Below are 24,610 nucleotides of genomic sequence, written 5' to 3'. Positions count from 1 at the left end.
AGGCACTGAGCCCAGCAATAACCCTGGAGGAGAAAAAAAAAAAAAAAAGAAAATACAAGGCATGGTAAGAGTCCTGAGGTCTTAAGAATGGCAAGGGAGTAGTCATTCTGCATTTTAAGCATGAGAGTAAGATTTGTTTGGCAGACAACAGAAGAACAATCGGGAGATAAGAAAAGCAATTAGAAGACTACTAAGGTAATCTAGAAAAGAAATGATGATCATGCTCAATGTCAGATAAGTCATAATTCTTTTTGACAAAGTTTCCATCTGCTGCATTTGTAGTAGGGAAACAAATTTCAAATAAAGAAAACAGAAAAGATTATAAAACAAAAGTCACACTGGACTCTGTTTGCAAAGCAGAAACCCAGTCTTATACACAAAGTAACAATTTTCACTATACCTGTTCTTGCCCTCACTTAGGTAAACTCTAGACTAACTCAGCCTGAAAGAACATGGCTTTCTGTGAATTCACATAGCCAAGTCATCTGGGGACTTGCTCCTCCATATTCACTGCTGCTTGCCAACTATGATACTGAACAGGTTGTTTAAACTTTGTGAATCCCACTGTCTTCCTAAGAAAAATAGTTTCTGGCAAGAAAAGTGGACTTTTCATTGAAAAATAACCATATTTACTGAATTCTTCAGAATATTACATAACTATTAAGTCCTCTGCAATGTATTTTAGCTGACTGTGAAATGTTTAAAAATAAGTACACCAGTTGAGGGAGACAGCATACTGCTTATGTAAAGAGACTTTGATGCCTGAGGCTCCTATGTCCCAGGTTCAGTCTTCAACACCACTAGAAAATAGACCTGACCAGTGATCTTGTAAAAAGAAAAGAAAAGAAAAAACTATGCCAAATGCAAATTCTTCTTAAGCAAAAATACTGGGCTGTGTGGTGGCACACCTAGTTGAGTACACATGTTGCAATGCTCAAGGACCCAGGTTCAAGCTCCCTGCCCCATCTTCAGAGGCAAAGCTTCATGAGTAGTGAAACAGGTCTGTAGGTGCATCTGTCTCTCTCACCCTCAATTTCCCTCTTAATTTCTGTTTCTATCCAATAAATAAAGAATTTTTTTAAAAAAAGAAAAAAAATCACAGGTCCTGTGGTAGATGAAATGCAAACAACTTAAGGAGTTTGTGAAACCAAACAATGAGTGTCATAGAAGTTTAAACATGCAGTGTTATTCTGCTCCATGCAGTGAACCATTACCATATGTACTGGAGAACTGTATGAACCACAGTTTCCTTCCCTGGATCTGGGAGATCACAACTGCCTTCCCTTTGGTAAGATGATTGCTCTGAAAGGCAACAACCACCCCCAGATCATTGCAGCCTCCTGCTCAGGAATGTTTAGTGCCCTCAAGCAAGTACATTCTCTCTTCCATTGATGAGTCAGGTGGTAGGTTGACTTGAGGGAAGACAAGTTAGGTGACGCTAATGAGAGCCATTTGTTTCACACGCCATCTGGCCAAGCAGGTGTCCCAGCACCCTCCTTTCCCTAGCCTGGAGTTTAGTATCACAGGTTTGCCAGAACCAGAACCTAGACATTTGTTAATATTTAAGTCCCTTGTAAACAAAGTCACTGGAGTAGAAATGTCCAGGTTTGGTGTCTTTCTTTTTAAATATCCAAGGTTTCAGAGTCAAAGTTGATCCAATAGTTACATAATGTTCTGCAGAATCCAAGAAATGTGGAATTACTTTTCAATGAAAAAAAATTCACTTTCCATGTCATTGCATTTATGGGAAAGATTAGCATGGCTAGCTCCCTATCTATAGGGCCACCTCCTACCCCATAATCCTAGGATATGAGGAATAACAGAAGCTGATGGAGGGCAGAGAACTCCAATCCTCCTGCTTGTGGTATCTGAGTTTCCTGTGACTCTAGCACTCCTAGTCGCCAAAACTGTAAATAAGTTGCAACTTGTGACCCAGAAAATACTGAGAAAATGCCCATGAGACTCTGAAACTTAGCATAGCCTGACATTGCTTGTGAAAAAACAGTCACTATCAAAGACTGACCTGAAACATACCATTAAATTTTTTTAAAAATTAAATATTTTTATTTATTATTATTGGTTAGAGACAGAAATTGAGAGGGGAAGGGGGAGGGGAGAAGAATTGAGAAAGAGATATATATGCAGCTCTTCTTCGCCACTCGTGAAGCTTCCCCCCGCAAGTGGGGACCAGGGGTTTGAACCTTGTGCACTGTAATGTCTTCACTCAACCAGGTGCACCACTGACTGCCCCCTCCTCCACCAAAAAAAATATTATTATTTTTGAGACTAGAGCGCTGCTCTGCTGTGTCTCATAGTGGTGGTAGGTATTAACCTTGGGACCTTGGAGCTTCAAGCTTGAGAGTCTTGTGCATAAACACCATGCTATCTTCCTGCCCTAATACTTTTTTTCTTAATAGTAGAATTAAGAATTGAGAAATCATTTTCCATAATTCAGGAAATGGTACAACATAGGACATTTAAAACAAAACATTAGAAATTATTTCCTACCAAAGTGTTAATGTAGATACAAGTACATCTAAACTCCGTGGTAAAGTTTTTAGTCCACAAGTCCATGTTTGGCAGGTGAACTGTTCTTAGAAGCGGGAGAAATCACTGTTCAGTAATATACGAATTTCCACTCATTAAGGCAGTGCAAGTCGCTGCAACTAGAAATATCAGTTGCTTAAAATCATAGGAGTTAATGGTGTTTATGTACACTCCTAGCAAAATGTAGACATATAAATCAGTAGCTAATTAATATGAGAGGGGGAAATCAATTGTATGTCTCAAAGTTTCTCAAAAGACAAACTGAATCTTTTTAATATATAGGCTATGTATTTGATATGCGGACTCTCTCAAAAGCCTAGACCAAGTAGATTAGAAGCTTCCAATAGCACAGCTATATACAAGATACTGGGTACTGTCCAGCAAACCATAACAAAGGGACTTTTCAAAGTTAACCCAATTAACAAATAATGTGATGATAATATTAACTATTGAGTGTCTTTTTGAACCCTAAGACAGCAGGAACCTCACATCTTCACTATAGAGCCCCTACTTCCCCCAGTCCTGGAACCCTTGGATAGGGCCCACTTTCCCGTATGCATCTCCCAATCCAAACCAAATAACATTGCATCTGCCGATCACAACCTAACCAAAGCAACGATTGCTACCTCAACATGCTTCACCTCAGAATGTATCCAGAGACTTCAGGTGTGGAATGACAGCCCTTCAGCTTCATTACTCGGGTGAGACCTTTCCTTTAATAGTACACTCTAATTTCATCTCAGGTAGTTCACTTTCTAACAAAGTCCCATAACCTAGATATACACCAGTTTCTGTGAGAGAGAGCTTATGTGCACACGTATCCATAAACTACTGCAAAATATATACCTGAAAGCAGGACTACACTAGAGTTTGCAGTGAGTACCTCCCTAACACTTCCTCTCCACTATTCCAAGCTTGGGATCCATGATTGCTCAACAAATTGTTTGGCTTCATATGTTAACTCTGTTTTCAATCACCAGGTTCCAGATGCCACCAGGATGCTGGCTAGGCTTCCCTGGATTGAAGACCCCACCAATGTGTCCTGGAGCTCAGCTTCCCCAGAGTCACACCCTACTAGGGAAAGAGAGAGGCAGACTGGGGGTATGGACCGACCAGTCAACGCCCATGTTCAGCGGGGAAGCAATTACAGAAGCCAGACCTTCTACCTTCTGCATCCCTCAACGACCCTGGGTCCATGCTCCCAGAGGGATAGAGAATGGGAAAGCTATCAGGGGAGGGGATGGGTTATGGGGATTGGGTGTTGGGAATTGTGTGGAGTTGTACCCCTCCTACCTTATGCTTTTGTTCACTAATCCTTTCTTAAATAAAAAATTTAAAAAAAAAATCATAGGAGTTTAGGGAGCCAGGCGGTAGCACAGTGGGTTAAGCACATGTGGTGCAAAGTGCAAGGACTGGCATAAAGATCTCAGTTCAAGCCCTGGGCTCCCCACCTGCAGTCACTTCACAGGCGGTGAAGCAGTTCTGCAGGTGTCTGTCTTTCTCTTCCCCTCTCTGTCTTCCCCTCCTCTCTCCATTTCTCTCTGTCCTATCCAACAATGACAACATCAATAACAACTACAGTAATAAACAACAAGGGCAACAAAAGGGAATGAATAAATAAATAAAAATTTAAAAAAGAAACTGTCTTTAAAAAAATCATAGGAGTTTATTCATTACTCATGTACAGTCATGATTATGGGAAGGCTTTCTGCTAGGAGGGAGCCCTGACGTCTTCTTTCTTGGAAGATCAAGGTCACTGTACTTGCTTGCTTCAAGTCATAGAAGGAAAACTTGCATGAAGTGGGTTATGTGTGGGCTTTCATGAGCAGCATTGGCCTGGTCACATCTGTGCTCTCATATCTGACCAGCCAGAAGCTGTTCTTGAGGCCCATCTCTCTTCAAGATGGTAGTCAAGTCTAAAGCTATTCCAGCAGCCTCTGTCATGTCGCCTATCAAGAGTCATGTCCTATTAATAAATTAGTGGAATGAATGACACACTATGGCTCATGGGATTTTATAACCCAGCCAAAGGATTCATAAAAATGAATTGAGTGGAAGTCATTTATACAGAACTGATACCTTAGGCTGTTAATTATATATAAATATCTTTTCAACTTTTGTCGCAGTTTGGAAATTGAATCTTCCCAAAGTATTCTAAAACCAGAACCAATTTCAGTTTAGAAAAGAATTCCCCATGGGCTCTAATTTCCATTTTGGTATTTGATCCTAATTCTACTGCTTATGTTGAACAAAAGTTATTTTGAGTCAGGATGAAATTTTTTCAGGTTTAAAATAAGAACTTGGATGGGCTGGAGAGGTATCTTAACAGGTAGACCTTTTGCCTTTCATGTGTAAGGCCAGGTTTTGAGGACCCAAGTTTTATACCCAGCATTGTATATGATGAAGAGGTGCTCTGGTCTCTCCCTGTCTCTAACTTATTTCAAAAATTAAGGGCCAGGCCAGTGCCACTTGATTAAGTGCACATATTACCATGCACAAGGATTCAGGTTTGAGCCCCTGCTCCCCACCTGCAGGGAGTCGCTTCACAAGCAGTGAAACAGGTCTGCAGGTGTCAATCTTTCTCTCTCCCTTTCTATATCCCCTTCCTTCTCAATTTCTCTCTCTTCTGTCAAAAAAAATAAAGTAGAAAGAAAATAAAAGAAGGAAAAACATGGCTGCTAGGAGCCATGGATTTGTAGTGATAGCCCTGAGGCTATTTAAAAAAAAAGAAAGAAAGAGCGAGTTGGGTCGTAGCGCAACAGATTAAGCACAGGTGGCATAAGGCAAAGCGCAAGGACTGGCATAAGGATCCTGGTTCTAGCCCCTGGCTCCCTACCTGCAGGGGAGTCGGTTCACAGGCAGTGAAGCAGGTCTGCAGGTGTCTTTCTCTCCTTCTCTCTGTCTTCCCCTCTTTTCACCATTTCTCTGTCCTATTCAACAACAAGGACATCAATAATAATAACTACAACAATAAAACAACAGAGGCAACAAAAGGGAATAAATAAATATTTTCAAAAAGATGAAAAATTAATAAATAAAACAAATTTGTCAACTTAGAAATTATTTGGTGATTCACAAGGAGCTTATTTTATTTCACAGTAGACCCCGTTGTTAATATATTCGCACATATTTTCAGTTTGTATGTGCGTCTGTTTTGGGTACAAAAAAATCCTTCTAAAAAACCACTGTTCTTTGTGGTGAGGTTGTATAGGAAGTTTTTACTATAGCAATTATTCAAAGTAAATTATATTTAATATTCATTTCCTTCACTTAATGTTCATTCATTCAAAAAAAATGTGTGTTGAAATCTGAAGTGTCAGCTGTTCTGGATGCTGTGGTATGTGACAACTGGCCAAAAGAGAGATTCCAGAAAAGAGATCAATTTAATCTAGGCTAGATAACACTTCTCAGGAGGGAGTGAATTCTAAGAGATGGACTCTGGGACTTTGCCCTGCCTTCTGCCCATGGGCTTCCTTCCTAGTACCTTCATCCTGATTTGAACATTTCCTTTGCCAAATTTTCTGGAATTTTCATCACATATTAGTCATTTTAGTGCTTCCCCCCCCCATGTTGGTGACCTCTGAATTATTATTTGACCATTTTTTTTCCTATACACATGGCAATTCCATATGCTCCAGGCTCTGTCTGGGACACTGCCAGGCTCAGTGGCGCCTGGTTTAAAATTATGGAATCTCATTATAGCTGTTTTTAAAGCAATCTATCATCAACTAAAAACACCCCTATTCTTTTCTACCACACACTTCTCTATCATATTTCCCCTAGACTAATTTTTTTCAAAGTCAACTTTTATTTGCCTCTCCTATTCATAATTTCATCTGGCGGTAGGGTCATTGAGTCCACCTCTGTGCTCTTGGGAGTACCTCCATTCTTTTTTGTCAGTTCATTTATTCTTTTCTCTATGTTACTGTTGGGAAATAAATTAGTTCTATGGACTATCAAAATAAAATATCAACCACTTTCCTCAAAGGAATAAATTCTCTTGAGGAATTGCCTCTATTTCACTGTTTTTGAGGGTGAGGCAAGGTTATACAGAAACAGTGTGAGTGGGTAAGCATTTAGTATTTGTTTTCAAGACCACTGCTATCAATTCTGTGAAAACAATTTAGCTTCACACATACTCACAGCCCTGCACCTGCTCAGAGAATTGTAAACGCAAGAAAAAGGAACAGACTAGAACTTCCACTACAATCCAACTATGGTGCTTCTGATAATTATGTAATCACAATGGAGGAGGACTGTATGTGTTTACTCCTCCTGCATCTTTCCAGAGGCACTGTGGAAAACTTCGCCAACTCTATCAACTTGGGTTTATTTATGATAAAAATTAGCAGTACATCTTTGGAACCTTCTCTCTTTTCACGATACTTTTCCATGGAACTGCTCAAGAAGATAAGGTCAGCCTATAAAAGGGCCTATTGGTGCTATCTGGTTGGGTGTGGAACCTGAAGGAACTGCCACGGTGAGTCAGGAACTTACATTTCACATCTGGAATCACTAGAATTTATACTCTTTTCCTGTTTAAAGCTGAACTTGTATTACATTTCCTTAAAAAAAATAGCAACACCCAATGGTATTTTCTTTGATTTAGATGCTGCCAATCTGGACCCTTGCCCTGTTGCTGGCAGCAGTGGCAGGTAAGAAAAAGTACTTAAGTGGAACGGGAGCTAGTCACAATCCAATCCTTTCAAGAAAGTCTCTGATGGCTAAGTTCAAGTCACCAGGATGATGAGGGGCAAAGTGAGGTAGATGGGTGATGGAGCCTATAGTGCTTGTAGGTGTGATACTTAGGAAAGATAATCCATAGGGGTTATCTTGTTTAGCACTTGCCTTTCACAGAGAAGGCTTCAAGAAGAGTAACTCCTAAAATACTCTTCTATCTTCTTCTATCTTTAATACTTTATTACCTCTCTCTCTCTCTCTCTCTCTCTCTCTCTCTCTCTCTCTCTCTCTCTCCTCTCTACCAGTGCACTACTTAGCTCTGGCTTATGGTTCTGTGAGGGGTTGAACCTGGCCCTTTGGAGCCTCAGGCATGAGAATCTCTTCACATAACCATAATGCTATCTACCTCCCCCACCCAACTTTGAGAATCCTTTGTTTGAGTTTTTCTTCTAGATCAGGGGTGTCCATCCACCCTATGGGCCACATTCATTTGGTCTGACCTTGCCAAAGCCACTGTAGGTGTGATTTGAAACCCAATAAATCTAGGGGATATATAGCAATACTGAATACTGATTTTAAGTTGATAACTTTTGCATGACTCAGGAATGACGTGATAACTATCCAAAAGGCTCCCCACCCCTGTTCTAACAGTGACACCCAGGCCTAGTGTTGTGTCAAACCACGGATTGTCTCTTTAGTTATTTGTAAACAACTTCTCCTTCTTGGGCATCCAGGATATCATTTCAAACATAGATCAGAGAACTAAACACTCAAGCAGATGGAGCAACAAATCTGAGGGATTTGCTTGAAATTTAAGCTCTCTGTCCACCTGAAGGGCCCTTTAGAAGATGGGGCAGGAGTTGAGAGGCTTCATATCCCCAGGCCTGGGTATATGTGGGTGCTTCTTTCTTGGGCACCAGTGGACAAACAAGAACAGAGCATCTGAGTTGCAAAGTTAAAGACTGGCCCCAGCACAGAACTAGATAGGGACCTTGGATGAGTGAGACCATCCACTGAGGTGGGGGGAAGAACTTCGGTCTATTTTCAGCTGAGAAGCTGTTCGTTGAAGCCATTCTGTGGTGTCTAGATAAGAAAAGGAGGAAGAAAATATAGCCATTGTTTTGGCAAAGAGAACATTAGCAAGAGTGTTCTGGTTAAACTAATATCTTTGAATGCTTCTGGGTGATTTCAGGAAAAGAAGTTTGTTTTGAAAGACTTGGATGCTTTAGTGATGATTCCCCATGGGCAGGAATTTCTGAAAGACCCCTAAAGATTTTGCCCTGGGCTCCGAAGGATGTCAACACCCGCTTCCTCCTGTACACAAATGAGAACCCAGACAACTATCAAGTAAGAAGGCTCATTGCTTTCAGAATTGATACCTACGTTATGGTCAAGCAGACTGAACCTTATGTTAAGTAAAGAGAACAAGTCAGTAGTGGGATTTGCATCCTTGTGGGACAGTGAGTCTTAAATATCACTTTATGTGAATTATTTATAGATGGCTCATCAACCTGATATTATTTTTAACATACTTCTATAATATCATTTAATAAATATTGCAAATGTGGATATGAATACAAATACATGCACCCATGTATCTCCCGATTTACATGTAATATCTAAAGTAATTTATATATCTATTTTATTTTTCTTGCCTCTAGTTGCTGGGGCTCAGGGCTGGCACTATGAATCCACCACTTCTGGTGACCATTTTTTCCTTTTTATTTTATATTTTTTTTATTAGATAGGACAGAGAGAAATTCAGAGAGGATAGAGAGACAGATATATATAGAGAGAGAAATAGAAACCTGAAGACCCTCTTCACCACTCATGAAGCATTCCCCCTGCAGGTGGGGAAAGAGGGGCTCGAAGCTGTGTCGATGCAGATATCCTTTGCATCGTACTATATGTGCTTAACTGGGTGCGCTACTGCCCAGCCCCTATATATCACTCTATGTACATATATATGTATCTGTCTCTCTCCATATAGGTAAAGATACACACACATACTCACTCACTCACACACCCCTACGAACCCTTCCACTGTGTCAGTCATATTATCCTAAGATGAACAACTCCAATGATGTTTTGAGTTTTGGGCAGTCGTCACAGCAAGGACTGCAAGGAGCTTGGCTATAATGGGAGAGTCTATTGGCCTGTTTATCTATGTTTATTTCTTTATCATGTTGTTTTGATGACTACTGCTTTACAGTATATTTAAAGTCAGGGAGCAGGGTAGTTTTGATCTTGTTTCTCTGGTTGCTGCTACTTCTTAAACTATTATTTTGCTATTCAGGTTCTCTTGTAGTTTTGTATCAGTTTCATGATTTTGTTTTATTTTTACTAAGAATGTAACTAATTTTGATAAGGGTTTCATTAAATTGGTATATTGACCTAATATAGCACTTGTACAGTTATTTTGGACACTATCATAAATTTCACATGATACACTTTGCTCTTGCCCAAATAGGAAATTACTGCAGATATATCCCAAGTCACAAGCTCCAATTTCAGAACTGATAGGAAAACCCACTTCATAATCCACGGATTCATAGACAAAGGAGAAGAAAACTGGCTGTCTGATATGTGCAGGGTGAGACATGACAATCTCTCTGGGGAGAGGGTAATCAGCTATGGGGACAGCACCAACCAATCAAGACCAATTCTGGCCACATGACACTGCAGAATCCCTTGACCATGCTGAACATGGGGGTCCTAGCAAAGGTCAAGATAGTAACAAGGGATGCAGGATCCCTGGTACCATCAAAGTTAGAAGGCCCTTGGAGGCTCTGAGTTGTTTGTGATTATTGAACAACTAAGAGATAGTTCAAATGTTTGGCAGATAGTGCCATGCTTATGAAAACAGAAGCAATTTAATTTTCAGGCTTCTTTCAACAGTTTTATTTTTTTCCATGTGAAGAGCTAACATAACTCGCTTGGTTCCATTTAGATGTTCATCTTTGATTTCCCCTTGCTAGTCTTTGACTTCTTATGATAGGAACATCTAAGAAAACTGTAATTTTTCATTTCCATCTTCTGTTGTTTCAACAGTAGAGATTCTATTTTTTATTTTGGTTTATTTCTTTTTAAAATTTATTTTATTAGTGATTTAATAATGATCAACAAGATTGTGGGGTAAGAGGGGCATAATTTCATACAATTCCCACCACCAGAGTTCTATATCTCGTCCCTTCCATTGGAAGCATTCCTATTTTTTATCCCACTGGGAGTATGGACCAAAGATCTTCTTCATGGGGTGCAGAAGGTGGGAGGTCTGGCTTTGGCTGGATAGTTTATGATGAATGGAGACTCAAAACATAGATATTAAATTTAACAGCATTTTCTAGTAACTGGCAGTGCCTAAAAATATTTACTGTTAATTCATTTACTCATCAAGCTCTTGTAATCAGCAGTCAGGAAGGAGTGAGCATACCTTTAGAGGCTCCAAGAGAAAAAATACAAAAATTTCCCTACATCTGCTTAATTTCAGAACTGCCTATGACTCAAGTAAAAGACTGAACTGAATTGACTCTGAAAAATATTCCCTGATCCTAAAGGTAGCTAAGTATATAACTAAATAGTAAAACCATAACTTTTCATCTAAAGTAAACTAAAACTGTTCATTATTTGACAGATTTCTATACAGCAATGAAGAAAGGAATATGATTCTTAGGTCAAAAGGAATATAGATTTTTAGATAGGTATTATCAGTCTACTTTTGAGATTCCCAAAGCAGATGGATTTTTCTTGCCTTTGGATTGGCTTTAATAAAACTGTCACACGGTGATGGCACAATTAGTGGACTAAAATTTATGGTTCAAGTTCTAGTTCTCCAGTTCTGATACCACTCTTAGCTAGCCATGCCATTAGCAAATTGCTTCTCTTCTTTGGATTTTTTTTTTTTTAATCTGGGGAAAAAAATAAAAGGTAGAGATCATTTTGATATACTTCATTCTTAAATTCTTTTTGAAGAGAGGGCCAGGCAGTAACGCACTGGGTTAAGCATACCTATTACCAAGTACAAGGACCTGGGTTCCAGCTCTAGCTCCTCACCTGCAGGGGGGTCCTCTTCAAAACAGTGAAACAGGTCTGCAGGTGTCTATCTTTCTCTCTACCCACTCTGTCTTCCCCTCCTCTCTCATTTTCTCTCTGTCCTATCCAACAACAATACAATAATGACAACAGTAACAACAACAACAAAATGAAGGGAAAAGTCCCCCCCCCCCCCGGAGCAGTAGATTTGTAGTACTGGCACAGAGCACGAGTGATAACCAGGAAGGGGGGAAAATTCTTTTTGACGAGAAAATATAAGGATAAACCCATACTCAAACTAACAAAATTTCTTTGGATCTAATAATAATGAATCTGTCACTGATATTGTAAAATAAGCTAATTCCAATAGCTATCTGACGAAATATACCTTTAAGTAGATGATACTGTGTTCTTTGGGATAAAATGGATGGAACTGGGGGTGATTATGCGTAGTGAAATAATAGGGAAATGATAACTACCAGATAGTTTCACTCATATGTGAAATCTAGGCATATGATACACATGAACTTGGAAAAAAAAAAAAACAGAAGCAAGCAAGCAACTTTTCTAAGACTTGTAAGAACTGTGGTGGTAACTTCTGGGAGGTGAGAGGGTAGGGATACAGAACTGTAGTAGTCGGTATGTGTAGAATTATATCCTGTAACCATACAATCTATTCTATTAATAACAAATAAAAATTAATAACAAAAAGGTATGCCTTTATGTGAAATTACACCTTGGTTGTATACAATAAAATGTGTTCCTCCAAAGCCTCTGATTAACATTTCCATTATCTTAGTCATTTACCTTCCAAGTAGTTATTGTATTTAAGGATTGCTAACAAAATCTTTCATTTGTATAGTTACAGTAAATATTTCTTGGACACCTACTATGCACTGGAAACTATTCAAGGCATATAGGATGTAGCAATGAACAAAATAGGCAATGTCCTGGGTGTAGTCTAGGAAAGGACAATAAAGTCTTTTTTTAAATAGACGTAGTATTTATTTTATTGCCACTGGTCCTGTTGAATATTTCCCCCTTTATAATTATTTTCCTTATCTGATAGGACAGAGAGAAATTTAATGGGGAGGGAGTGACAGAGAGGAAGAAAAACAAACAACTGAGTACTTACTTCACCACTCATGAAGCTTCCTCCCTGCTGGTGGTGCCCCAATCCGGCCCCTGAAGTCTTAGGACATTTATGGTGCTGTAATGATACAGCCCATTATTCCACATGTTCCCTCAAAACAAATATTTTTTCCATCTGTTAGAGTAGCAATCCCAAGAACCCAGTTCCCTCTGTAGCCAAACCTCCAGAAACAATGTTGAACTTTAAAAGACATTCCATATCTGTAACAGACTACAGATCTTGTTCATTGCCGTGGGATTAAAAGCACACTTGAGACTAGCTAAATCCAAGAGGGCATTTGCCTGATTGTATAAGCATGTTAATTAGCAAGTAATAAAGATGGTGAATGGCTTGTCTATTGACTCTGCCTCTCCCATTAGAACATGTTTAAGGTGGAAAACGTGAACTGTTTCTGTGTGGATTGGAAGAGTGGCTCCAGAACTGGATACACCCAGGCCTCACAGAACACCCGAATTGTGGGTGCAGAAGTGGCTTATTTCATTGACTTGCTGCAGGTAACTAGTTATAGCTGCTTAAAGGGCCATGTCTCTCTCTCTGGATTCACCTACTCGCCCACACGTAGTCTTGATATTCTCATGGACTAAGACATTTCTCTACTGATGTTTGGCTTTCTCCTCATATGAAATGAAAACCTAGAGCCAAACCAATAAACTAGTTTTTAAATATAGATTAATCAAACAACTATGAAGTTTGTGTCCATGGAATTCCCTCAATGTTTCTTTTCCATTTCACCAGTTATTAAGCCAAATAGACAGATGTCAACCTCAAGACCAACCTAATACTTTCCTTTATATTTTTAAGAGAGGTGCAAATTATATTAAAAAGTCCAGTTTGGAAAATTAACTCAGGAAACGTTAAGCTAGAATGGACTTAGGTAAGTTCTTGTGATTCTCTCATCCAGTTCTCATCTTTAGGTAACAAATCCTTATATCCACTTGGGGTCTTCACTACAGAGTAAAGCAACAATAAAGAGTCCACATCATCTATTTATATTCTAAATAAATTACTATTTTCTACTGTAACTGTAAAATATCCATTAAAAGCCATTAAATGAGTTTACGTTGAAGGGGGCAGTATTTCTTCTTAAAAGTTAAGTTTTCAGAAGTCCTTCTATGTGTATCCTGAATTTTGCAATATCAGCAATATTCTGAAGAGGTTTTCTTTCTAACAGAACTCCTTTGGGTATTCACCTTCCAATGTCCACATCATTGGCCACAGCCTAGGCGCACACGCTGCTGGAGAGGCTGGAAGAAGGACCAGTGGGGCTGTTGGACGCATCACAGGTTGGTCAAAACACCATAATTGAACCCGAGAGAACCTTCCTAGTGTCTAAAAGTTTGGAAGTTTAGTAAGACCCAGCCTTCTAGTTAAGCAGGTCGGAAATCAGTGTGTTCTAGGGTTGGCGTTTTCTTTTATTGGTATCCGTCACTGGTCTACAGAGTCCCCACTTAACAGAAAACTATCTCATTGAATAAAATGTAAATTAAGATCATCTAGAGACTATATTCACATCTATTTCCCTGTGTCAGACTTTCACAAAGGGTATTCAGGAATATACTAGAGCATAAATAGTGGAATAGATAACAAATAGAATTAAACCCAAAGAGCTAAAAATCTAAGTAATTAGAGCCTGCCTTAATAACAATTGATAATTAAATCTCACCAGTCACAACCTAAAAGTTATGGGAACCAGGTGATCAGACTTCCCTGAGTCGCCTATTCTGTGTGCTGCCAATTAGATAAGAAATAATACCTTAAACTTCAAACTGGCTCACTTTTCTTTCTTTCTTTCTTTCTTTCTTTCTTTCTTTCTTTCTTTCTTTCTTTCTTTCTTCCTTCCTTCCTTCCTTCCTTCCTTTCTTTCTTCCTTCCTTCCTTTCTTTTCTTTCTCCCTTTTCTTTCTTTCTTTCCTTCCTTTTTTTTTTTTTTTTGACTTCAGGGTTATCGCTGGGGCTCAGTGCCTACACTACAAATAGCTGCTCCTGGAGGACTTTTTGGTTTTTTTTCCATATTATTGGATAGGATAGAAAGAAATTGAGAGAGGAGAAGAAGATAGAAAGGGAGAGAGAAAGACAACTGCAGACCTGCAAGTGCGTCGCAGGGTCTCGAACCGGTATTCTTATGGGGGTCCTTGCATTTTGTACTATGTGCACTTAACCCAGTGTGCCACCATCTGGCCCTTGTATCCTATCACTTTGTAGGAAAGATTTTACTCTCAGATCCTGGATCTTTGAGATGACTACTTTAGAGGACATTCCTCTTCCATCTTTATATTTGTCTCCTGACTTCCATATTCTTTCAATATTTATTTACATATTTGGATTTTCTGGAGAGAATGTTCTTTTTCTCTGTTCATAAATGTTTAGCAGAGTCTGCTCAGTCAGGTACCATATGAAGCTGTGATCTCAAGAACCATGAAAGCCAAGGCCTTCTTCACAGAAGTTTAGTCTTCAAGAGCATAATGCTTCCTAGATTCTTACTTTTGCAATTGCTGCCAGTGACCAGGGTTGTGTCAGTGATGAGGATTGAACATCCCGAAATAGAACTCAATTCCCTATCTAGGGAAAATTCCCATTCATGCATGTCATAAACTAGAAAGATTTACCTTCAGAAAAGGGTAAAATAGGAAATCTCTTTCATGTGCAGTTCACAGCTACCAAGGATGGTGTCACTCAGTAACTAATGAAGACAGGTGAATGTGCAAATAATCCCATAGATATTAACAGAATGCTCCCGTTTTACTTTAGGGTTGGATCCAGCTGAACCTTGCTTTGAAGGTACACCAGAATTAGTCCGACTGGATCCCTCAGATGCCCAGTTTGTGGATGTAATTCACACTGATGCTGCCCCCATCATCCCCAATATGGGTAAATCCACTCATACATCTTCCTAGAGTGTTTTTTGAGTCCATACATTAACATGTTTTGATGTTACTCAGTCACACTAACTTCCACATATTTTATGACTCCACAGGATTTGGAATGAGCCAAACTGTGGGTCACATGGATTTCTTCCCCAATGGAGGCAAAGAGATGCCTGGATGTCAGAAGAACATTCTCTCTCAGATTGTGGACATTGATGGGATCTGGGAAGGTAAAACCTTTATGTGCTGGGAAGGCTATTTCTTCTGCTTTGTTCTACTGAACTTGCTAAGTATTTAAGTAAGATTTATATAGGTTTCTCACTTTCAATTGCAAAGAGTCTCGAAATATATTTCTCAGACACAGATTTTTCATTGTGGTCATGGGGACTGTAGGAAAGAAATATTTTGAAAACAACCATCCAAGGATCTACTTCAGGGAAAGTATAGCTGAATCATATTTATAGCTATATGGATATATATTTGTCCATTTTATTTCACAGTGGCAGAACTAGTAGACTCCTAAACAATTCATAACTTCTGACTGCATCATGAATTACAATACATTTAGACATGACTGAAGTATGACCACCACAAATTGACACTAAAGAAAGAAATATATTCAAGGTCTATCTTCTGATCCTAGTACTGATTTGGGGAAGGAAACTCTCTCTCACTAATGTGTAATCATGTCTAACATCAAAGGAACTCGTGACTTTGTGGCCTGTAATCACCTACGAAGCTACAAATACTACTCTTACAGTATCAACCACCCTGACAGCTTTACTGGATACCCTTGTGCCTCATACAGTGTTTTCAGTGCAGTAAGTAGACTCTACCTTGTACTTAAGGAAGCTTGTGGTCATCATTTCTCATGACTGGTATAATTCTCTACTCATAACACATCCAGTGAATGTCATCATATGACATTATGTTAAAGTCACATGACTTATATTTTATATCATACATATTTACTTTAGTAGTGATAAGGCATTTGAGAACCTTAAAGAAATGGGTTTCTAAACTGAAATGTAGCATGTCTGCCCTGTTCTCTGTTACTTCTCTGTGTATCAGATTTATCTTCTAGCTTCTTTGGGAAATAATTCTAAGGGGGGAGGGAGAGTGCTTATGAGAATCTGAACTGTCACTGTAGCAGCAGACAAGCATGGCCCATGGTAGTACTTTCTCTTCAGACTGGGCCAGTTCTCAGATATGAATCCTCTAGAGCTTTGTTATGTGAACTGGGAGCTAAGGGAGCTATGAAAACCCTGAGTTTTGAGTCTAATGTCCTTCAAAGGAGGTTTATTTTGTACATCAAGAACAGATCACCAACTCCTGATTTCTTTTGCAATATTTCTAAAGTACATTCTAACCACCTGCAAGGAGATAGATGTCTAGAGACAAATGAAACAACTTAGAGAGGCAAAAGGGAAATGATTTTATATACTTATATGTGTGTATACAAAATTTGTTCTTTCTTGTGTGTGTGATCCTATGATATTTTTGTTAGTATTATTCTGTTCAACAGTGAAATGGTTGATGCAATATATAGAGATACAATACATAGGATCTGGGTGGTGGCACACCTGCTTGAGCATGTATGTTACAATGTGCAAGGACCCAGGTTCAAGCCCCCAGACCCCACCTGCAGGGAGAAAGCTTCACAAGTGGTGAAGCAGTGTTGCAGGTGTCTCTCTGTCTCTCTCCCTCTGTGTCTCCACCTTTCTCTCAATTTCTGGCAGTCTCTATCCAATAAGTAAAGATAATTAATATTTTTTAAAAATAGATATAATACATGTATTTTTTTCTTTAATTTTTTCAAGAGCACGACGTAGCTCTGGTTTATTATATATATATATATGTATATATGTATATATATATATTCCAATGTTATTTCCTTGGCATGATTGATTATTTTTTTAAAGTTATTTTAATGAGATACTCAGACTATCATAGTCCTCATCTATGGTCAGAACAGAATTGAATCTAGAATATTTGAATTGTGACAACAAGCAGGAGAATGATATGCTATTAAAAGAAAAAGTATTCTATTCATCACTGGATAATTTTTCTCTAGAACAAGTGCTTCCCTTGCCCCAGTGGAGGCTGCCCACAGATGGGCCACTATGCTGATGGATTTGCTGATAAAACAAGTAAAATGTTCCAGCAATTTTTCCTGAACACTGGCAGTGAGAGCAGCAACTTCGGCCGTAAGTTTCTTATTTGCTTTCAAGTCTTATTATTATTATTGCTATTTTATATTTATTTTATTTATTCCCTTTTGTTGCCCTTGTTGTTTTATTGTTGTAGTTATTATTGTTGTTATTGATGTCATTGTTGGATAGGACAGAGAGAAATGGAGAGAGGAGGGGAAGACAGAGAGGAGGAGAGAAAGGTAGACACCTGCAGACCTGATTCACCAGCTGCGAAATGACTCTCCTGAAGGTGGGGAGCTGGTGCTCTAACCAGGATCCTTACGCCGGTCCTTGTGCTTGACGCCACGTGTGCTACCACCCGACTCCTGCTTTCAAGTCTTAACGCTGATATATTTTGTGTGTATTAAATATATATATATATATATATATATATATATATAATTGCTTTTCTATACACAAATTATAAACACCCCTCCTCAATGTGAAAAAAAAAAAACCCCTCCAATATCGACCTCATTGTAACTGTGATTCACTTAGCAGAAGAGTTCAGGGCCTGAATTCTCAAAGACGTAAAAATCAGTTTCTTCTCCGGAGGCTTCATCTCCTGCAGCCTCTGTATATTCAGTCAAGGGTTTCACAGTACACATTTCTGAGTCTTTGTAGAAGCAGAAGGATAATCCAGGACTGACAAGGCAGAAGTTGTGGGAATGGAAATCACTTGGCAGAGCTAAGAGCTTGTAAACTCCAGGGATGATGGAAATTGGAGTATGAAGGGAGGGTGAAGCTGGGAGACTAACTCTTGGTTTCCTTTATGGCCAGTGGAGGGGAAAAAATGCATTAAAACAGGAGTCAGCAAGGTTAGACAGATTTTAAATGTCCAAGTCAAATGTTTTCCTGCCCTCAATTTGGTCCAGGTTAGCCCTAAATTGCACACACTAGTAGGTCACCAGTGATTACTCCCAGAAATTGGTTACCACACACCAGTGCATTTCCAATGGCAAGTTGAATTTAAGAATTAAAAAAAATTTTTTCAACAAAAAGTGAACAGTATTCCAACATTTACTGACTTGAAGTAAATTGGAAATGATATAATCAAACCCTTATTTTTCTACTATTTTTTAACATAAAGTTCTGGTAACATTCTTTATTAAATTACTAGGTTTAAAAACTATATACGTTGTTCAGTCCTCCAGCTCAAAATCAACTGACGTTGAAATGATTCTATGGAGAAAAAAAAAGAAAAGAAAAGATTCTATGTTCCTCCCCCCTCCCAGTGCCTGTGCTGTCAATTTTTAGATAAATTTTTAGATACCTATAACTAGTCAGAAGAACCAATAATACCACATACCATCATTCAAAATCTTGAAGTAGTAGAGACCCATTTCCAGTAAGTGTTGTCTCTGCAAGCTGACATGTTGCAAATCTTTTTCCTGTGCAGGCTGGAGGTATAAGGTAACTGTCACACTGTCCGGGAGGAAGGTTACAGGACACATTCTTGTTTCCTTGTTTGGAAGCTTAGGAAACAGCAAGCAGTACGAAGTTTTCAAGTGAGTGAAAACACTTTCAAGCTTCTTATATAGTGGAGTATTTAACGCATGTCATGTATGTTATAGGTAGGAGGTTCATTTATTTCTGTATAGAAATACCTCAAACAGATATCTGTTTTTATTTTTATTTTTTCTATACTATTTCCTGAGGACAAATCTGATGTTAACTTTAATGTGTGGCTCTGATTTATAATTAGGAAATAAGTTTTTTGCCCATGAATCAATCAGAAAAAGATGCTCTAATTATGCCATTATTTATTAAATGGTGGGAGGACTATTGCCAAAACATATGGAAGCTTTATTAAAATAACGACAATCTTAAAGTCATATGAATTACTGATGGCTATTGAACTACCTAACTGACATGGCATACAGACCCACTTATATGATGAATGTACTACCCAACTAGAGGTGTATTGTAAGCTGGTTTTAGAAGCACGTTTGTGTATATTTATATGTATAGTTACATACATTAATGCTTTCATTAACTTTCCAATGTCCTAGGGGTACTCTGAGACCAGACAGTACTCATTCCAATGAATTTGACTCTGATGTGTATGTCGGTGATGTGCAGAGGGTTAAATTTGTCTGGTACAACAAGGTGATCAACCCAACTCTACCCAGAGTGGGAGCTTCCAAGATCACAGTGGAAAGCAGCGATGGAAAAGTGTAAGTAATAATGCAGAGAGACCTGAAGTACTGTGCCACATTAGAATTCTGGTCTCACTGAAAGTGTACTTCAGCTTAAACCTCTGATAATGGTTCTCCTACATGCCAGCCGCAACTGCTTCCTAATACCATGTATTTCTTTGGAGGAAAGTGCAGATCTTTAGAGAATGACTGTGGATGAGTGTTTATTAATCTGATATGTACTAAGTGTTAGGAGAATCTATCTTTATCATCCTAAGGTGAAAAGAATGTTTTCACATAGCAGCGGTGTCCTGTTCTATGAGCATGCTAAATACATTTCTCTTTCTCCAAGCATCCTGACTCACATTTGGCTCTCCAAACTACCACTTAAGTTAGGAAAAGCTCTTAACATTTCATATAATACCAATGAACTATTCAATGCTGTGTTCCTCTTAGTGAAGATAAACGTCAACTCTTAGTTCCCACCAAGACTGAAATGTGCGTATCAGTGTGTATTAGCCAAGGGCCAAGGGTCAGCACACCCGGTTAGGTGCACATAGTACCATGTGTAATGACCTAGGTTTGAGCCCTTGTTCCCCACCTGTAGTGGGGACTCTTCATAAATGGTGAAGCAGATCTGTAGGCGTCTTGTCTTTTGCTCTACCTTTCTACCTCCTCCTCCAGTCTCAATGTTTGTAGATGTTATTGGATAAAATGGAGGGGGTGGAAAGGAAAAAAAAATAGCCACCGGGAGTGGTGGACTTACAGTGCTGGCACCAAGCCCCAGCAATTAGAGGGGGGAAAATAGATATCAGTCATGGTAGCCTACCAGGACAAGTGAGATGATGGTGATGATGATAATCACGACAGTGAAATATATCCATATTTGGAGGCACAGTTCTACCATTCTTTCATTATCATGCAATTCAGTCCTCAAAAAGTCCAGTGTGGGATTTTTGCTTTTTGAAAAGATGGAGTAACAGAAACCAGATTTATTTTCTTAACTGGAGCAACAACAAAAAAAAGTCAGTAAAAATATATGAAATAGCAGTTTCTAATACCTGGAGCACCAGGCAACAAAGGAAAGTGATCCCTGTGAGAAAAGAAAATAAATAATAAAGTGGAACCTGATGATTGTCCATCCTTTTGCTTGGAGAAAGCTTACAGACGATCACATAAGTAGGAGCTCTTTCCTCAGCAAATACCTGGTCTGGACTACAGGGTGTCCCAGTCTGTCAGATCAAGAGTTCCGAGGATGCAGCTATGCCCACCATACCAGCTGCACACCAGGAAGAGTTGACTTGTTGTTTTCTCTCTACAGATTCAACTTCTGTAGTCTGGAAACTGTAAGAGAAGATGTTCTGCTCACCCTTACCCCATGTTAAACACTACTAGCATGCAAGCTTTGACTCTGCTAATAAAATGAAGAATGCATTCTTTGTTGTTGTGTCCATTTTTAATTTTATCTTATTGATTTGATAATGATTAATGAGACTGTAGGATAAGAGGGGTACAGTTTCATACAATTCCCACCACCAGAGTTTTATACCTCATCCCCTCCACTAGAAGGTGCCCCTATTCTTTATCCCACTGGGAACATGGACCCAGGATCATTACGGGATGCTGGAGGTGGAAGGTCTGGCTTCTGTAATTGCTTCTCCACTAGATATGGGTATTGCCAGGTCATTCCATACTAACAGCCTGTTTCTGTCTTTCCCTAGTGGGGCAGGGTCTTCAGAGGTGGGGTTCCAGGACACATTGGTGAGGCTGTCTGCCCAGAGACATTCAGTTGGTAGCAACTTCAATTTGGTGGCTGAAAAATCATTAAGATATAAAGCAGAACAATTTGTTTAATAATCAGGAACCTAAAAGTATAACAGATTTACAACATATAACAGGTGAGATTTGGGGTCTCTATTTTGGAAAATCTAATAGGTCTATTTTAGGTATATTCCAAGGGGCCCAGGACTTTGCTAATTTTTGTCTGGGCCTGACAGCGAACATGCAGGTGGCCTAAAGGTGAGATGGTGAGATTTTGTCAGTAGGACTAGAAAGCTGGATCAGGGCAGAGAGTAGCTCCCAAATATGGGAAAAGTATATAAATACCACTAACTGTAGAGCCTGTGTCCATTTTTTCTCATGAAACATTTTTTCCCATCTCAGCATTCAGCTCTCCATATAATGACTTGTGTTCTTTGTACGCTGCAAACTTCTTAAGGAGTTTTGTCATGTGCCAGACTAAATGAATATTTCCTGAGTAAGCATTTCATTAATGAAAAGAAACTATTTTTTTCACTAGATTTGAGTATTGAAAATTAGGCCATGTCCTATCAGTAATACCTGAAAAGAAAAAGGGATATCTGTACTTGGTCTTCAAACATGCATGGGTATTTGCTAAGAGAACACAGTCAGAAGGGCATGTCAGAGAGAGAAACAACACAAGCAAGGGCACAGAGGCACCTAAACAATCTTCCTGTCATGTTTCACCAGCATATAGGCAATCTGATTGAAACAGGAAGACTTGTTCTACCAATAATCAATCTGTATTAATTAGGGTACTTTAACTTACCAAAAAGGCTGACCAGGTTAAATCACAAAGAAACTCTGACCAGGTTAAATCACAAAGAAACCTAATGATTCATAAGACTGGGAAGGCCAGAAGTGGGGAAGGGTTAAGGTTTGTTTTTGGGTTTTGTTTCTTTTTTGCTCCCATAACCCAATGTCTTCAAGAGCCACTGTCCTTCAGTTCTTATTCTTTCTTGTCATTGGTGATGTTTTCTACCAAGGCTACTATAATTGGGGCTTTTGACTTCTTTGTATCCAGTAAGAGAGAGGAAGTATAATTCCCCATCACTTTTCCAAACAAAATTATTGAGATTCACTCTGAGTATCCCATGGCCTGGGCAAAGGGACATGCTGACTGACTGATGCTAGTCAAGGCACAGTCCAGGACAAGGCATGACAGCAGCATCCAGATAGGCATGCACCCTCAAAGGAAGAATGCAAAGAAGGGAGCCAAGGGGTATTGGTCACACAACTGGGAGGAAGGAGATCCATTGACTAAAATGGGGGATGCTTTGAGATGTGTATGTTTGAGGAAGAAGGCCAGATTTAGTCATGTCAAATTCAGATGCTGGGTCAAAGAGACAGTTCGCCTAGCAGAGCATATACCCTGCCATGAATATAGCCAAGGTTCAATCTCCAGCACCACAAAGGAGGTGCCAAGACAACAAAGGAAGCTCCAGTGCTGTAGTATTTCTATTTCTCTTCCTATACCCTGCCTCTCTTTAAATGAAAAAGCAGTTATGAAGAGGTGAACTCTTGCATGCATCAGGGCCCAGTCCTGGAAAAAGAAAAAATAAATAAATAGGATACCACCTACTGATTCTGTCACTCTCTTTCATACACTTTAAATATCCTGCCTTCTTTAATGTATTTTTTATTATTTATTTAATAGTGATTGACAAGTCTGTTGGATATGAATGGTATAATTCCACACATTTCCACACAATTGGCAATGTCAAGTAGTAGACAGCTGGATATTTAAATATGGAGTTGAGGGTAGAGGTGTGGGTGAGATGGGTAAATTCTGGTCTCTTGGTGTGTAGATGGGATTTGAAAACACTTTACTTAATATAACATGTTGGTATGCTTCTAAATTCTGCTTCTAAGACCCCTTCTGTTGCATTACTTAAGATGTGGTCTATTTACATAATCATTGTTTTACCTGGGTCCCGCCCTGCCTGCAGGGTATTGGTTTAATCCTCACTGGTTAGATGGAAGCTTTCTATGTTCATTTTGCGCTCTTTTTTTTTTTGCTCCACCCCCTTTCCTAGTCATTTCCTTTCCCTTGTCACTTCTGGTGAAGAGATGCATAAAAGGCGATGTATCTGATTAATAAACGAGATACTGCTTCCCATTTCTCTCTGTCCTACCCAACAACAATAGCAGTAACAACAAAAATAATAACCACAACAATGAGAAAACAACAAGGGCAATAAAAGGAGAAAAAATAGCCTCCAAGAGCAGTGGATTCTCGGTGCAGGCACTGAGCTCCAGCAATAACCCTGGAAGCAAAAAAATATATAGCAGATAAGATTTGGGGGTCTCTATTTTGGAAAAAGCTAGGAAGTGTATTTTAGGCATATTCCAAGGGGGGGGCTTCATGACTTTACTAATTTTTGCTTGAGCCTGACAGCTAACATGCAGGTGGGCTAAAGGTATCATCTTTATACCATTTATGATACATTTTTAATTAAAGAGAAATGCAGAGAGAAAGAGACCAGATCCCTGCTTAGCTCTTGTTTATTTATGATAGTGCTGGGGATTGAACCTGGGACTTTAGAGCCTTAGACATGAAAATCTTTTGCAGAAACATTTTGCTATCTCCCCAAGCCAGAAGTCCCACATTTCTCTACAGAGAAATTAGCACAAAGCTCATACACAAGAAAGGTTTGCAGTGGACCAGGAAGGTAGCAGAGTGGTTATGCAAAGAGGCTCTAGTGCCTGAGGTTTTGATTCTACTGGTTTCATCCTTAACACCACTGTAAATCAGAGCTGCAGTGCTCTGGCAAAATAATAGTAATGCTTCATAAATTACAATTTCTTTTAATATCTCGTGAAATTTCAACAATACGGAAAACAATTAATAAAGGGAATAAAAAGAAAATTTACCTGCAAACTTACTCAAGTAATTACATAGAACTGAGGGATTTAAATGAATTTATTCTTTCAGAACACACCAGTTAGAAAATCCTTTTGTTAAGGAGGGTATTCATTTTCATCACAAAGAAGCAGGTTGCAAGTTGCTTTAATTGTTTTTAAAGGAGTCTAGACAACTCACCTATTAAAATTACTCAGATGGCTCACCTATTTCGGGTCTCAGTACATTTTAGGATAAGTTATTTCTAGAGACCTAAATCATTTTTCCCCTTTAAACAGGAACTTGTTCAGCTTGAAAAGATGGGTCAGCCTATACAAAAATGATAAACTTATAGCATGTGAT

General features: G+C 39.0%; 1 protein-coding gene across 2 annotated transcripts in view; it reads left to right on the top strand.

Moving 5' to 3' along the window:
• The window catches only part of LOC103109394 (pancreatic triacylglycerol lipase), an 87,399-nt gene extending 66,362 nt beyond the window's left edge, over positions 1-21,037 (top strand). Inside the window, exons 1-13 of one of the 2 annotated variants that reach the window (XM_007518454.2) lie at positions 7,006-7,027; positions 7,157-7,202; positions 8,420-8,574; positions 9,698-9,820; positions 12,772-12,906; positions 13,584-13,695; positions 15,160-15,279; positions 15,386-15,505; positions 15,978-16,096; positions 17,350-17,482; positions 18,867-18,975; positions 19,480-19,644; positions 20,927-21,037. In XM_007518454.2, the coding sequence (XP_007518516.1) occupies positions 7,157-7,202; positions 8,420-8,574; positions 9,698-9,820; positions 12,772-12,906; positions 13,584-13,695; positions 15,160-15,279; positions 15,386-15,505; positions 15,978-16,096; positions 17,350-17,482; positions 18,867-18,975; positions 19,480-19,644; positions 20,927-20,990 (1,401 nt within the window). In that variant the 5' untranslated portion in view covers positions 7,006-7,027 and the 3' untranslated portion in view covers positions 20,991-21,037. Of the gene's footprint in view, positions 1-7,005; positions 7,028-7,156; positions 7,203-8,419; positions 8,575-9,697; positions 9,821-12,771; positions 12,907-13,583; positions 13,696-15,159; positions 15,280-15,385; positions 15,506-15,977; positions 16,097-17,349; positions 17,483-18,866; positions 18,976-19,479; positions 19,645-20,926 lie in introns of those variants that run through there. The other variant, XM_060170952.1, reaches the window with a different exon arrangement.
• The last annotated feature ends 3,573 nt before the right edge of the window (positions 21,038-24,610 follow it).

Source organism: Erinaceus europaeus, chromosome 14 (genome assembly GCF_950295315.1).
Source record: "Erinaceus europaeus chromosome 14, mEriEur2.1, whole genome shotgun sequence".
NCBI classification, from domain to species: Eukaryota; Metazoa; Chordata; class Mammalia; order Eulipotyphla; family Erinaceidae; genus Erinaceus; species Erinaceus europaeus.
Note: the sequence above shows the minus strand (reverse complement) of the source record. Positions and strands in the feature narration are given on the sequence as shown.